The sequence below is a fragment of the Sorghum bicolor genome, chromosome 6 (assembly GCF_000003195.3).
Source record: "Sorghum bicolor cultivar BTx623 chromosome 6, Sorghum_bicolor_NCBIv3, whole genome shotgun sequence".
NCBI lineage: Eukaryota > Viridiplantae > Streptophyta > Magnoliopsida > Poales > Poaceae > Sorghum > Sorghum bicolor.
This window is the reverse complement of record NC_012875.2, coordinates 53403995-53420149: the sequence shown is the minus strand read 5'-3', so window position 1 is coordinate 53420149 and position 16155 is coordinate 53403995. Positions and strand designations below refer to the sequence as shown.

The 16155-nt window shown below is 42.5% G+C and overlaps 2 protein-coding genes across 2 annotated transcripts; one reads left to right on the top strand and one right to left on the bottom strand.

Moving 5' to 3' along the window:
- Nucleotides 1747–4352, bottom strand: LOC8057584 (transport and Golgi organization 2 homolog). The gene is made up of 5 exons (XM_021462496.1): nt 4098–4352; nt 3796–3991; nt 3181–3384; nt 2193–2387; nt 1747–2107 (listed from the first exon to the last, which is right to left on the bottom strand). Exons 1-5 carry the CDS (start codon nt 4178–4180, stop codon nt 1973–1975), a joined length of 813 nt encoding a protein of 270 aa, XP_021318171.1. The 5' UTR covers nt 4181–4352; the 3' UTR covers nt 1747–1972.
- Nucleotides 8448–13221, top strand: LOC8056604 (protein RKD5). Its single transcript, XM_002448294.2, has 5 exons — nt 8448–8725; nt 8812–9103; nt 9266–9459; nt 12492–12715; nt 12833–13221. The coding sequence occupies exons 1-5, from the start codon at nt 8665–8667 to the stop codon at nt 13073–13075; spliced, it is 1014 nt and encodes a 337-aa protein (XP_002448339.1). The 5' UTR covers nt 8448–8664; the 3' UTR covers nt 13076–13221.

Sequence of the window (16155 nt, the reverse complement as noted above, 5' to 3'; positions counted from 1 at the left end):
CATGTCCTTTTGGGAATAATTGTATCTCTTCGACACACCCCTTCACATGTATCCTATAGATTCATTTACTTTCACTTTGAACACGTTATCAACACGTGATATGCGACAACTTCGAAATTTGCAAGAATCACCAGTATACTCTTTTCTTTCACAAGTTTTACTCATAATGTTTCTTGTTAAAGTTTCTGATGAGTTAATATTAAAATAAATATGTGTCCTATTTTCTATTTCCATATCAAGGTTTTTATGGGAAATATCAAAGATACATATTGCTCTCACAACTCATCCATGGCTTTTCCCTGAAAAGGTTTCCATGTGAGTTATCCAAGAGGCAATACCAATAATATGTTGTCATATTTGCTCCTAATTTTTCCACTAGGTTTTTATAGAAGTTTTAGTGGTATATCACTTTATATTGCTCCTCATATTTTTCCGAAAGGTTTCTTTGGGAGAAATGTACCCTTATCTTTATGTCATATCTCCAATATTTTTTCCTCGCTAGGGATTTTATTCGGATACTACCAATGACATAGTTGTTTATTTAAATCACAAATAAATATGCTATTTTCTTCTTATTTTCTAGGGAATATCAGCTAATAGTTGCATTGATATCAAAGAAGATTCAATCAAGGAGAATTGTTGTGAAATGACACCTATACACAAACAGTCATCTACATACGAATAAGTGTCTCTTCATGAAGTGATCTCATCCATTTAAGTACAGTATTCATGGATAGGATTAGACAGTTAGTTTTCAAAGGATGCCCTTTGGAAATAGTTGTATCCCTTCGACACACTCATTCACATTTACATATATCCAAGAGATTAATCTTGTTTATTTACATTCATGTCTAATAGTTTTGTACAACAAAAACAACTCGAAAATGCACACACGATGAGATACCGATGACCCTAGATTGAAGAATGTACTTATGCTGGTCTATTTTTAAAACACTAGCAAGCTGTAATAAAAAAATGTTTAATTTTTTCTACACTAACAATCTATTTAGATAGATTTTTATATACTATTTAAAAGATTTTTCATATAATTCAATCTCTTCTACCATCAGTTTTAAAGAGGCTCCAGCATCAACGGTTGCCTCTTTTACATGTACGAATCGTTACACAGAATCGTCAAAAGGAAAAACAGAAACATTAGGCAAAAGATTCATATGCAAAACTAATCACCACCGCAAACTGTACTTTTATATAGAAAAATAGAGAATATAATCACTCGAAGTCACTGTATCTCAATGAAAAGTAGAAAAGGCCAAAAGGTGCAGTATGCACATAATACCATCATTCCTAACGATCAACAAAACTAGAAGATCATAAGACATGCTTAGTTCCTACCGTTGCCACTAGCCAGTTTCCAAGGGCTATCTCAAGCCTTGTTTAGTTTCGAAATTTTTTTGAATTTAGTTATTGTAACATTTTTTTATTTTATTTAGCAATTAGTATCGAATTATAAATTAATTAGGCTTAAAAGATTCGTCTCGCAATTTTCAACCAAACTGTGCAATTAATTTTTTTCGTCAACATTTAATGTTCCATGCATGTGTCAAAGATTTGATATGATGGTGAAAAGTTTTTGGATGGAAACAAGGCCTCAGTTGAAACACTCGTGATGTACTCCGATACAGGCATACAGCGTATAAAGAATCATAGGGTGACATTGTAATTTCAGCAATTTTGTGCCAGCAAAGAATTGATGTCCTTCAAAACTATACAGCGGCAAGGGGGGAATAGCATAGGCAATCAATTCTTATTGTTGTATTTGGATAAACATTGCTGTACATCTGCACAAAAGGGTCATCAATAGTGGCCATATATTATACGATTCTAAAAAAAACAGTAGACACTGCTCTTGTATATGCCTTGATATACACTTCAAGGATAAAGTGACAGCAAAATAATAAGCAATCGATTAGTCTTTGGCTCTTTGCCAGTGTTCCGAAGTTTCTCTCAAATCCTACTGTGCCGTATCCATCTGGAACTGTATGAGATTCTCCTTCCACAAGCTGTTCTCCAAGTACCTTTCATAGAATGCTACCTCACCTTTCAATTTCGCTGCTAGCGCCGCCATGCTTCGTGTTCCATATTGTGCCTGAAATCAAGAAGAAAGACGGATATAGTTCATTTCCCAAAGGAATAACAATAATTACTGAAATATTGAATGCCATGGTTTTTGCCTGTTCCTTTGTAGTGTCAATGAATATTGAACTTAGCTTGTACTCCCACTCAGGGTCGACTCCGGTGTCAGGCACCATAGATCTATCTGGCCTGGCAGTATCCATCATCAACTCTTCTACCATATGTTTTAAAGAAGCTTCTGCATCATCATGTGTTGCCAGATATCCTTCGAAACTCTGTCCTAAGCGCATTGCCTGCAGGGAGAGAAATGAATGCAACAAGTAAAACTTGTCCAAAAAATTGTTTGACTTTAAATTATTGGAAGAAACTTAGTCCAAAAATTACTTAAAAGAGCAGAAAATAATGGTATTTGTACATTAATACTTAATAGTAGGGAGCACATATAAAACAAACAAAACCAGGTTATCACTTGATGAAACTAGAATATTGCCCATAGTGTTACATATTACTAAGCCAATGCAGCAAATAAACCTATGCAACTAAATTGACCAAATTATCTGCTCAGTTTCAGAGAAAGTGAAGATAATACACACAGACCCGTCATTTGGCTGCAATAGATATTTCAGGCATTATTATAGGGTAGAACATAACTGTACAAGTTCCATTATGAAGTAGTACTTCCCCATATATGAACTGCAGACAATCATGGACTTGTAACATCAATGAATAGCATAAGAGCATTTAGTGATGAAATAATCTTAACAATCAGCAACAGAAATCATAGAAGAATGGCATAAGAAGGCAGAGCTAGCATGTCACAGCAAATTGCAAGATACATGAGCATTCTGGTGTTTCACTGAAAAGTGAAACCTGCAAAATTGATGAGAATTTTCCATAATAGACTGATGGAGCATCAAATAGACCTGGGCTGTTGAGACTACAGCCATGCCTAGACAAGTATTGTGGCATTAGCTTCTTTAAAGAGCCTGAATCTCAATTTTGAAGTGCATTACAACTTCCAAAAATAATAACATTCCTAGCATTCACAATATCTTTATAAAATCCTTGCATGTCTTACACTCTTACCTTTGGCCAAGGGGAATCAATTGCAGCATTCGAAAGCACATGAAGCCCAGGAGCAACTGTTTGAATCACAGGATCACCTCCAGGTCTATTAGAGATGTAAACCATGGTTCCTGAGTTCACATCAGCCAATATAAGATTAAATCCATTGTACTGATCTGCTTCCTTTGCAATTTCTGTGGCATACTCCAATGGGCCATGACTGCCCTACAATCAAAATAAAGTAAAGGTTTTCTTAAGAGTTGAGACAGACAAGGAAGCTATGGTGGTGGGGACATGAGCTGAAATAGAAGGCAGCAAAATGGGCTACTCAGTATGTAAAAGGTTTTACAAAGGCAAAGACTAGTTTCTTTGATTACCAAAGACAAATGTTGGAACTTGACTGCGAACCGATCTAACATTAAACACAGCCATGCCTCTGCATTTTTCTTTTCAAATGATATTGTCTACACATACAGATTGGCACCAAAGGTTGCCTACTGGCTACTGGCACAGATTTAAGCAGCGTTCGTGTTCTTGCAACATATGCAGAGCATGATCGTACAGTAATTTAGGCCTATCCCTCTATAGTCATGCCATCATATAAAATAATTGATCAGAAAGCTAACAGGGTCAAACCTGTAGAAACCTGACCGGGAGCTGTCCTCTGGTCTTGGCCCCGATCAGCGAGCTGGGTTCGCGCACGTTGGTAAGGAAGGCGAGCTTACCGTCCCTCGTGCACCCCATCCACGTTCCTCCGCCGAGCTCGTCCCTACCTCCGAGGATCTCCTTGCCGTCCTCCCCCGCCGCCCACCACTGCGCCGGCTGCGTCGGCCTGGGCCAATTTGCGGGTGCCTCGGCTTATTAGAGAAATAGATGCATCGGGACATAATAAGCGGAGGTGAAGGCGCGAAGCTGGATGGGAGGGGTCGGGCGCGCACCTGGAGTGATACTCGTCGCGATTGAAGAGCAGAAGCAGGCGGTGCGTCGGGTGGCACTGCCACGCCCATGCCGCGATGCACATAGCGGACCGGCGGTCAGGGCGGTGGAGAAGTCCGAAGAGGACCAAAATATCGTCGGAGCTCTTTATGCGCACGGTGGCGGGTGGCGCCCGCCGGTGGTTGAGAAGAGGAGGCCGAGGGCAGCAACGGCGACGCTGCGATGGTCAGCTACTGTATTTGCAGAAAGGTCCCTGAAAAAAGTTTGTAATTTCGAATATATCTCTGGCTCTACTAGGGCTGTGTTTTGTAGGTGTAGGGAAAAATTTCGCGACACTGTAACACTTTCGTTTGTTTGTGGTAATTATTGTCTAACCATAAACTAACTAGGCTTAAAAAATTCGTCTCATAAATTTCGACCAAACTATGTAATTAGTTTTCAATTTTGTTTATATTCAATATTGCATGCATCCGTCTAAAACATTTGATGTGACGAGAAATCTTAAAAAATTTTGGATTTTGGAGTGGAGGTAAACAACACCTAGTTCGACAGGCGAGCTGGGCCTCGTAGTTCTAATTTTTTTATAAAATAGATATTGTAGCACTTTTATTTATATTTAATAAATATTATGCAGTTATAAACTAATTAAGTTTACAAATTCATCTCACAAATTATAGATAAACTGTATAATTAGTTATTTTTTTATTTATATTTAGTGTTTTATACATGTGCTGTAATATTCGATGCGATAAGGACTAAAAAGTTTTGTAAAATTTTTAAGAACAGCTATGCCCTGGTTGTTCGTGGTCGGTCTGGAGCAGGCAAAGGAGGCGCGCGCAAGCTGTTCGACAGAATGACGCAGAGGGCAGCCGTGCTCCGAAGTTCTCAGCTTCTTGGCGCCTCGAGATAGAAGGTAACAAAAGGTACTACACCAATACTCCATCCTTCCATGAAAGTGTAAATTTTTAAAGTTATTTTAAGTCAAACTTTTTAAATTTTGACTAAATTTTTAGAAAAAATGTTAAGATTTTCAAATTAGTATCATTAGATTTATTATAAAATATATTTTCATATGATGCGCATTTTATGTCACAGATATCGTTTTAAATTAGTTAACTTTTAAAAAGTTTGACTGACACGAATTTTAGAAAAATAATTCTTTTATGGATGGAGGAGTATTGTTTTTTATATTGTTGAGTTAAAAGCTGATACTACATAAGTAACTGCTGGAGACTGGATTCCATAGGGACTTTGGAGGGCAATGATGGTTTAGGGGGTGTTTAGTTCTCTTTTTTTCTAAAAAATTTAGGGTTTCATACATCATTTTTTAAAATGGAACTAAACACAATGCAAAAATTTTGGCAAAAAAGTGGTTATTCTCCATTTTGGATTTTGGCCTCAAGAGGCTAAAAAACCCAAAATGATCCTCAAGAGGCTCTCATGAGACAATAAATTCGGCATTTTGGACAGAACTAAACATGACCCTGAAAGTTTTAGCATTTTGCATTCCACCATTCCAAAATATTTGGCATTTTGCATTTTTTGGAACTAAACACCCCCTTAGTGGAGGCTGAATATTGGTGTCACACGATGTAGAACACTGAATAAATTCAAAGAAGCATTCAATTTGATGATTATACTGAACTGCTGGGTCAGATTCCTCGTTCCTCTAATGCAAATGGAGCCAATGCCAACATGCAAGCAGTTCCTAAGCGATATAAGTCACAGTAAGCTATAATAACTGAATCCTGAATAGATATATGAATTTCCCCTCAGCTGTTTAGTTCCGAGTTGAGCCAAAAAATTTTGAGTTTTGGCTCACCATTTTATAAAATGGAACCAAATACCATCCAATATTTTTTGTCAAAATGGTTGCCATTTTTTATTTTGGATTTTAGTCTCAAAAGGCCAAAAAAAAACCCAAAAGAACCTTCACTACTCCCATCTAACTCTGAAAATTTGGTATTTTGGATGAAACTAAACATAATTCTAAAAATTTTGGTATTTTACATTTCATCATTCTAAAATAGTTAATATTTTGCATTTTATGGGAACTAAACAAGACCTTAATTTGCCTTTCCTTCCACTATATCAAAAGAACTCACTTGACAGAAGTGACTGGTAGTGGTGGTTTGTTTTCTCGTTTAATGTTGTGGAAAATGTGAGCTGAAGATGAGGAGATGAGCAAAGCTGTCTCTCATACCTTCTTTCCTGTTTTGCTTTGGGGGGATGAAGCGATTCTTTGAACTTGACCAGGTTGTTTGTTTCCGGGCTCCTCGGCGATGTGGCGAAGATCATATAGGCTCTACACATGGGTCTGCAGCCTGGTACAGCTGGAACCTATATGGCTCTATCTGAACAAAACCATGTAGATTTCAGAAAGCTCCCAAAAATATGGTTCAAACTCCTAAAGTTGTCAAGGAAAACAAGCTACATTTGGTAAGTTATCCTCATGAAAATATCTTTATCAGCCTACGCTAGATCAACATCTGCACTGTTGTCTGCTGTAGTTTCCTCAATTGATTTTACCCCTATTAAGTAGTATACAACTATACGTATACAATGTCCAATTTCTTAGGACGTTGTTCGTATTTGTATACATGTATCGTTGAAATTATTTATTGCTACAGGTTTTGGCTGAATATCTAATTGTGAGTCATTATATTTTCTTGAAATCTTTAACATTAATCATGAAGGTATAGCATATTATATTAGCTATAACTAACGTGATGCTGTCCCATTTGCTCAAAGAATATTGCACCCTATTTTCACGGGTAAATCTAAAATATATGAGGAAATTAACTATTTTAGGCATGTTTAACCCAATAACTTGGAATCCATAAAGTAGCAATCAATGGCTTTTATGGTGCACCAAATTTACCCTAATACGATGCATTCTCCATTGATATCAAAGGAGTTCACGTTGTTATGTGTGACATACATCCTGTGTTATATGGGTATACACCAAGCAAAAAGCAACCCTCATCCTTGACAAATGTGCGCTAATAAGGATAGTGGCGCACACATCTTCTTCCTCTTGTCTTCCTCCCTCTCTCCCTCCCTCTGCACCCATCTTCCTCCTCCTGCCCGCCGCCTCAACCACCACCTAGGTTGTCAGCAACTTTATTGCTGGTGACCTCAATGCCCACCTTAACCCACCCGACAAACCCAGCCTTCACTAATCCCAATCCAGGAGTTTCCCAGCGACTCCTTACCCTCGCCGCCAGCACCGTCGTCTCCCTCCGTCCACTCAGCGGCACCGCCACCACCTCGCTCACTACCCCTTAACCCACCACCGTAGCCTGGTCAGCCACTGCCCCAGGCCTCTCCTTCTAAGGCCGTCAACCATGGATGGTTGTAAATATTGAAACCTTAACCGTCGTCTCACAAACATCGAAATATTAACCGCGGCCTCGTAAATATTGAAATCTTAACCGCCATCGGTATTGTGGCCACGCTAGCCGTTCCGCCCACCCTCGGCCCCTTCTTCTTCAGTTTTGGCGATGCGCATGCGTACACGATAAGAGAGTGTTGGTTAGAGATGTTAAAGTTTAATAGATAATATAACATTTTTGTTTTATTTGATAAATAATGTTCAATTATAGATTAATTATACTTAAAAATTCGTTTCACATATTACTTTTTAGCTATGTTTAAATTTTATAAAATATCCCAGAGGACTCGACTCTCTTTATCTGTGCATGTGGCTTCTGGGTTTGTGTGCCGTCATATACTATGGTCTTGTTTAGATACACCTAAAAACCTAAAACTTTATAAGATTCCCTATCACATCGAATCTTGCGACAGAAGCATTAAATATAGATAAAAAGATAACTAATTGCACAGTTTACCTGTAAATCACGAGACGAATCTTTTAAGCCTAGTTGCTCCCTGATTGGATAATATTTGTCAAATAAAAACGAAAGTACTACGGTGTCAAAATCCAAAAAGTTTTTGATCCAAACAACGCCTATGATTATTATCGCGGGCTAGTGTGTGAACGCGGCGTGAAAACCCGAGAAAAGCCCCCGGGTGCCGCGTGATTGTTTTTTTTGGGAGGGATTGCCGCGTGATTGTTGCGCACCTCTGATCTGGATTTGTTATGTCGTGCGCTCGGCTGCTTGGTGCTCGGCGCCTCGGCGGTGTGAACTGCCCTGCAGGATACACGTACGCATCACAAGGACCCAAAATTTCAGTTATGGCTGCTTCTGATGCACGTTTGTCGAAGGGACGTCACACCAGTAATAACCAGTTCACTGCACAGCACAGCAGCAGCATCGCACCCTTTCCAAATGACAACTCTAGTGTGATGGCATTTCATAGTCCACGTCAAAAGCCCGCCTTCCTCTTTGTCCTCTCCCCACCGGCCTTTTGAGAAAGGACCCAACGCGATCGAAATCCCCTGCCTTCTTGAATTGCTGCCAGGCGGCGCCAGCAGCCACAGCCACAGCCAGTGCAATTGCACGGCAGCCAATTTTCAGAGCAGCAGTAGCTATTTAGCGATTCCTCAATTAGCCAGTCAAATCTCCACATCCTTTCCCCACCATCCACTTTCCTCCCAAGGCTCCCATGGACACCGCCGTCTCCACCCTCACCGCTCTCGCCATCTTCGCGAGCACCGTCGAGCACGGTCGGTGCCGGGCCTCCGCCACACTCTCTCGATCGTTAAGTATGTCTCTGACGCGGCGGGGTGTTTTTCTTTTCTTGTCCCTGCAGCCGCCTACAGGAGCGTGCACGGGTACAGGGTGGTCGGGAGGAAACGCGGCGGGTGGGTTCGGTGGGAGAGGTGGGTGGAGCGGCAGTTCGTCCTCTCCCTCTCCTTCCCACCGTGCCTCGAGGTCGCCCTGCCCGCCGCCGCGCCGCGGATACTGCCAGCGGGGTGGCGGACCCGGCCGGTGTTCCGCGAGGGACAGACCGTGGAGGACACCTGGCGTTGCATTGTGGCATTCGACTCCGTCGCCGCCGTCGCACCGTCCTCCCCGCCGCCGCCCGTGCTCTCCCCCCTCGTGTATGGACAATCAGATCACATAAGCTCGAAACCAGATGCTGCGTTGCTTTCTCAAAATGCTTTGATGGCCGAAAGATTTGCCTTCTCAGTTCCAATTTTTTTCTGTCTTCGGGGAAGTAGAACTGATGATTGGTTCTGAAACCTTCGATCTTGTCCTTCCAGGAACCCGCAGCTGCAGTATCTGCCTAATCTGTACAACGACCTGCTGAAGGTGTTTCAGTTTCAGGAAGAGAAAAAGGTCTCACAGCTCGTTAATTCAAAAAAGCAACCCATCCGTTCTGGTGAGCAGGGGAAAACTTCTGATCTGGCTGATGCGTCGGAGTCTGATTCGGAAGGGGATTCTCAATCTGACAAAGGTGATTGTTTTCTCTTTGGAAATCTTTTTTTTTTTCACGACCGGGTACATCACCCGTTTTTCATTAAGAGGAAAAGAGTTTTCAACCACAAACGAACACAACGATCTTAGCGAGAAGCCTCGATCGCCCTCAGAAGAACTAACCTAGCTACTGGATACAGAGTTGTTGTTCTATTACAAACTAACCAAACTTTGCGACCAAACGAGGTGAACGGCTGCCATGGGCGCGTACCCAGCGAGCGCCCATTGCTCCCCTTCCTTGATGATCGCCATTACCACTCCCCTGGCCGAGGATGGGTTGGCGCCAACCGCCAAAGACCCTGCAGTTTCTCTACTTGTAACCGCTGTTACCTGTATACAAGTTCCATTTTTTGTTTGCTGAGTTAAACAACCGCACCTCAGATTATTGCGCCTTTGAGGATTCAAGTGGATATTTGACGTCCAATTCGCGAGCCTTTCAAGATCTGGCACTCATATAGCAATGACATGTGGATGTGGGGTCAATCTGAGTTATTGACATGTGCGTCAGGCTGCCAAGTCTTGAAAGGCTCACGAATTGGATGTCAATTTTAGAAATTTCTCGGGCTAGATTATGACACCTTTTCTGGGTTCAAGATCTTATTTGGCATATGTCAAATTCTGAAACTTGTCTAACTCCAAACCGCATTTGAGGTGTGTTTGTGAGGGCATGTACAATGGAAGGATGCTTAAAGCCTCAAAGGGAGTGAATAATACAACTATATTGCCTAAAGTCTTTATATTCAATCATTCAATGGGATTAACTAATTTCCCATGCTAATATTCAGTTGTTTAGGTTGAAATTGTCACTTTCCACACTAAACGAGCCTTAGGCAGCTTAAGCAGGCAGCAGCTCCGCAGCAAGCTCTCCTGGTGACTTCCACCATGGCATGTAAAAACAGCAGCTTCCTGCAAGCATCCCACCAAGTGATGGGTTGTACACGTGGCGGAGATTACTTAGGGCCATCCCCCCTCCCCCGTGCACGCGCTCATTGACAAGAGCACCTAGTTTAATTGCTTTAAGTGCTTACAAAATGCTAATCTGACCCCCTCTGTCTCCTGTTTCCGTCACTGGTTGTACATGGCCTAAGCCTCTCTCAATTCACCACTGTCGCTGTCACAAATATGATTGGCCCTGCAAGATTGCAGCCTTTTCTGTTTATGTTGCCTCTTATTTACAATGGGAGGATTACAATGAAAGCTGGCCAAAGTGGCCCTAGATTCTAGCTCACAACTTCTCTAAGCAACTGGCTCACTAACTTCCTAGAGACCAGGCAACTGCTAACACACCTGAACTGAAAACTCAAAGACTGACTCTTAGCAGGCTCGACACTAGACTACTGAATGTGCAGGGAATACTTCCATCATGGGTTTAGGTGTGCAGCAGGGAAAACATGGAGCTAGACTGGTAGAGGGTGTCAGCAATATAAATTTGTGAGTCCAATATATCGTCGTCCTCCAAAAAAAACTCTACCCCTAGGGGACGACCTCCCCGAAGGCCCCAAGGGTATTAAGAAGGAGACTCAACCTTCCACAGGGTTGAGAAGACGCCCTGAAGGCCAACATGTATGAGGACCCATGACCAGCCAACAGCATGGCTATATTGTTGTCTTCCTAATATTGGTACACTATTTGCATGACATGTTGAAGTCTCGTGGCAAAGGATTCACAATTATTCCTGTTATGTTGATTGGCCATCAACACTACAGTTAATTAAAGGAAATATTAGATTAATAAAAATGTGAGGGTGAACCTAATTGGTAACCTGTCCGCCAGAGGTATGGCAAGTTGCAAATGAGTACAATGGATGCATTTGCAATACTTGAATAATCACAATCCACAGTTTCTCTGGGCACAGGATGGACAACAGTTCAGATTGACACGAATACTAGGTGGAACACATGTAAAGAGCTTAACCATCAGGATTTTTTATCAGCAAGAATTGTGCACAGATCTTTGATGTTATGAATATATTTTGATGTAACGCTCCTTACCTGCTGGTTAGGCCATTAGGGCAGGGGGCTCTGAATCTCTGATATACAACTCTTTTCTTTTAATTAATAGGTAGTGCCCATGCCATGTTGCTAAAAAAAGAATTAACACAGAAATAGTTATTTTGATAATTCAGCAAAACATCACTTTATTGTAGCTACCTGTGGATAAATAGAAACAGAAATCTTGATAGGCAGCTTTGGCTGGTTAACATAGTGTTATACTGGATTTCAGTTTTTTCCTTGTTTCTCTTTACCTTTTTGTTTTCTATGTCTTGTCTCCTCTCACCATTACAGCCTGTAAATATTCTTACTGAGCTTGAATGAGAAGGCAATCCACCTGTAAGTTTCCCTAAAAAAATACTGTGTTCTGACCACCCCTGCTCGTATGAGGAACTAAGTTGAAGCAGATGGTATATGATTCGAAATTGGCACAACCACACATCTTGTTTGGTGCCTTTTCTTCATTTAGACTAAGAAAGAGCGCAAAGAGAACTCAGTAGATGGATCATGGATATCATACAACTGTATCTTCTTGGCAATTTACTTTAAGATGTCCTTGTGTTAATAAAATAAAAGGTTAACATGAAGATAAGCTAAAATTCAGCAAACCTTTTTTGGTTCTCAATCTCTGAAATTGGTTAGTTGTGGCACTTACTTCTGTTAGTATTATGTATTTTTATGGGCTCATGAGATCTATATAATAGTAATTTAATATGTAATGTTTTGTTGTTGCTATTCATAGAACTTACCTGTTTACTCTTGTTTTGTGGAAAAGTTGTTTTTACCCCCAACTTATATTGTAAGCCCATTCTTATAGATATTACTGGTGGTTTTCTACAATTTACTTCTTTCATAGTCTGCTGGTAAATAAAAGTATAAAACTTCGAGAACAAATTAATAATATAAAAAAGTATAGTGCCTTTGGAAGTTTGAGTTGTCATTATGTTTGATTTATATTTATTACTCATGTCTCCTCTTTTGCTACTTGAATGTTTAATAATATGTGTGGTATAATATGCAGAACTTGCACCACCAGTTCAGAAGCATATAAGAGCCAACAGGAAGCATATAGATAGCATTACTTTAGTTGATATAGCTCAGTACTTCCATCTTCCACTCCGAGATGCATCAAAGACACTCAAGATCGGGGTCAGCATACTGAAGAGGAAATGCCGACAATATGGGATAGCTCGTTGGCCGCACCGGAAAATCAAGTCACTTGACTCCCTCATTCATGACCTTGAGGTAAACCTGATTGTATTTATGTTTCACTTTACTTGTGAATTTTGCAAGGAACGACTTTCACAATTTGATGCAGCTGTAACTTGTTGATGCCAACACAACTCATGTTTTGTGGAACAGTACGTGCTGGCAAGAGAGGACGACGAGGAGGAGGAGAAGCAGCTGCAGAAGGAGAGGCTGGCTGCTGCGATAACGGCCCTCGCAAAGCGGAAGAGCATGCTGGAAAGCGAGAAGGAAACCATACAGCAGAAACCGACCATGGACTTGATGGCTGAAACCAAGCTGTTCAGGGAAGATGTTTTCAAGAGGAGATATAGGGCCAAAAGTTCAGTCATGGATGATATGGATTTCGGTATGGTTTAGCATTTCTATTTAGCTGATAATAGCTGGTGTAAAAAGATATGGGCTGGCTGAACCTGGTTGTAAAGAGATAATCTCTCCATGTGTATCGCCAGTTTATATGATAGTAGCTGGTTGCTGCTCTCTTCATAAACTTTGCTTTGTTCTGATGGTGCCTGTTAATTTTGCTCTACTGGGGCAAACTGAACTGACTGGAGAACTGAACGTAGCATGGTTGGGTGCTGGTGTTACGAGTTAACCATACAATTTAAGCGCATCCGTGCGAGAATATCGCCGATGCCTGATGCTGATGGGAAAGACCTAAAGTCCTCGAACCACAGAAGTTGGGCAGTTTATCACGTCATTTTGACAGACGCCATGCTGCAGGAAAATTGACAGAAAATTCACGCGGCGGCACAACGTCGTTCCACGACGTGTGTCCAAACTGCAAAAGTTGATTTCCGCTTTTGTCCAAACTCCAAAAGTTGATATACGAACCAGATTTTCGCAAAAAAACTCTCATGTCGCTTTCAGGAATCTGGACAATCACTAGCGCTTAAGGCGAATGGCTAGGAGAAAAAGAAAAGGGACGATTTTTTTTGTTCCGTGGACTAAATAATGTCATCAAATAACTTTTTTTTGCGGTGGAGGAATATAGCTCGTTTTCATTAAGGAGAGTAAATGACACAGCTACAAGAGAGTCCTCGTAGCACAGATCACTAACCATAAAGGTATTGGTTAGTGAGTGTCCTAGAATAAACACAAAGTCAAGAAAAAATTGAGAGTGACAACGTCCACCACTACCAAATGAGCCTGCAAGAAAAAAGATACAACAACGCAATGGTTTACTACACAATAGACAAAGCCATGATGGCAAAGCATCTACCCAGAGAATGAGCATCCAGCAACAACGACGACAAAGCATCAGCCAATGAAGACCAAGGGACCACGCGCGGCAAAGTATCCACCAAAAAGTGGGCCAACACACTCTCGGTAGCAAATCATCTACTAGAGGACGCCAAAGAGCCAATGGCAGCAAATCATTCACCAGGGATCCATAGACGGTTAAGCATCAGTCGGGGAAGAAGACCCCCCCCCCCCAATGACAAAGCATCCGCAAAAGGAAGCAACTATGACACTCTCAGCAGTAAAGCATCTGCCAAAGAGGAGCCCAATGACAATGACGACAAAGCATCCACTAAAGGAGAAAGCGACAACGGCAAAGCATCCGCTAGTAACGACGCTGGCGATGAGGTCAAGTGTTACAGGACAAATCATTGCGGTGGATCATAGACACACACTGTCTGACAGTCACACTAGGCACATAGAGCCGACAACATGGTAGGAACCATGGACATCGATGATGACATGGGGGACAAGCGAGTAGGCATTAGTGATTCTTCAACAACACCTTTAGAAAGGGGGTGACGCTTACGGCAACCACCATGGACGCCATTGTCGCTGGCCTTAGAGGCATCTAAGGCAGGGCCTATGCCTAGAATCCGCATTGTCGGAGCAGAGGTATGGTTGAGCTTTCACCGTCGTCTACCTGACCAAAGTCGGGTTGAGCATTCACCCAGAACACCATGGTAGTGCAGACGCAGCCGCCTGCATGCACTCTGGCCACGACAGCACATCCCGTCGCTAGCCGGCTATTGGAGTTTGTCCAGTAACCAAACCCAGGCGGAAGACCGCCCCTGTGTCCGAACACCCTAGGGCGAGTTATGTCCAGATCCAGCCGGATCTGAGGACCGGGACTCCATGGAAGGGTGAACTAGGGATGACCTCATCGTAGCCGTGTCCCAAGGCACGAAGGGACTTAAAGTCGAGTATGTGGGCGAAGGTGAGCGCGATGGAGCCCCACCCCACGGCGCACGCGCTCGCGAGCGGAAGTGCCATGAGCGTGCCCAGCGCAAGGCCTGGCTCTGCATGCCACCCACCACCGAAGGAGAAGAGAGTGGGCCCTGCCTCGCCGGCCACTCTAAAGCTTCCAATGCCACAAACTGCGACCTTGGGGAGCGGCGCCATCTGCCATTGCGCCACTTCGGGCGAAGCCGACCACCATGGTGCGCCACAAGCGAAACTACCAACTGCCTGGGGCATCACCTCTCCAAGCCGTAGATCCGGTGACGAGGATGACATATCCGGCCCCTAGGGATCCCGATCTAGCTCTCCGGCCAACGAGCTCGCCGGAGAAGCCTAAGGAATAGGCATGGTGGTGGAGGGGTGGGAGGAAGAAGATGGAGAGAAAGATACTACGATGTTGGCTGCTGCCACCACACGTTGGAGGATGCCGGCGACGGCCGAAGAGGAGGCTCTAGGGGCGCTGACGAGGTCTCCCAGTCGCCCCTGGGAGTGCTTTGGAAGGGTAGCATCAGAGATGCACCCACAAACACAAGCTCAACAGTAAATGTTAGTAATCATTTTACACTAAGTAGCAGATAGAGCTCAGCTTGAAGCTAAGGAACGTTAGCGTAACTGAAGAAGCACGAGTGGTTGAGTACGTGTTTAGGTGCTGTGCATTTGTTCTCTTCTGGCGGAAACGTGTGGCGTGGCAGGCCAGCCGGCATGTTGTGCACAATCAACTGAGCCGCGTGGAAATCGCGTCATCGTAGTATCTTATCATGATCCTATCAGCTATTACGACGCTGCAGTCAGATACGGTCATCGTGGTCACAATAAATTACTAGGAGCCTTTCTTTACGTGAGGTCGCTAGTACAGTACTAATCAACTAGGAGCAAGTCAACCATCACCGCAGTTAAGGACTGCTTTTTAAAAAAAAAACTAAAAAAGTATCTCCAGTCAATGCATATGAAATTCTCAGATCGATACGATCTCGATATGTTGCTGCTGCTGCTGGTGCATGCAACAGCTAGGGTAGGACACGGATCGATTGGCCCCATAAAATCTTGAGACCTTTTTACTAAACACAAGTCAACTTTGCTTTGCTGTGCTTGCTACTAATTGATATCATAACTTATACTATCACACTGGTGCTTTTTATCTAAATCGTTGCCGAAGCCATGAACTTTACATGAGATCCAATGGGATCGAGGTTAATGTTCAAGGCTGGGCCCCGCTCGCATACAAAAGGAGGATGACC

Excerpts from the sequence above, each read along its gene's own strand:
- LOC8057584 (XM_021462496.1), bottom strand. The coding sequence starts at position 4,180 with ATGTGCATCGCGGCATGGGCGTGGCAGTGCCACCCGACGCACCGCCTG. Across the intron at positions 3,992-4,097 it reads CGCGACGAGTATCACTCCAG|GCCGACGCAGCCGGCGCAGT; the intron begins GTGCGCGCCCGA and ends AAATTGGCCCAG. Across the intron at positions 3,385-3,795 it reads TCCCGGTCAGGTTTCTACAG|GGCAGTCATGGCCCATTGGA; the intron begins GTTTGACCCTGT and ends TTTTGATTGTAG.
- LOC8056604 (XM_002448294.2), top strand. The coding sequence starts at position 8,665 with ATGGACACCGCCGTCTCCACCCTCACCGCTCTCGCCATCTTCGCGAGC. Across the intron at positions 8,726-8,811 it reads CGCGAGCACCGTCGAGCACG|CCGCCTACAGGAGCGTGCAC; the intron begins GTCGGTGCCGGG and ends TTGTCCCTGCAG. Across the intron at positions 12,716-12,832 it reads CCCTCATTCATGACCTTGAG|TACGTGCTGGCAAGAGAGGA; the intron begins GTAAACCTGATT and ends TTTGTGGAACAG.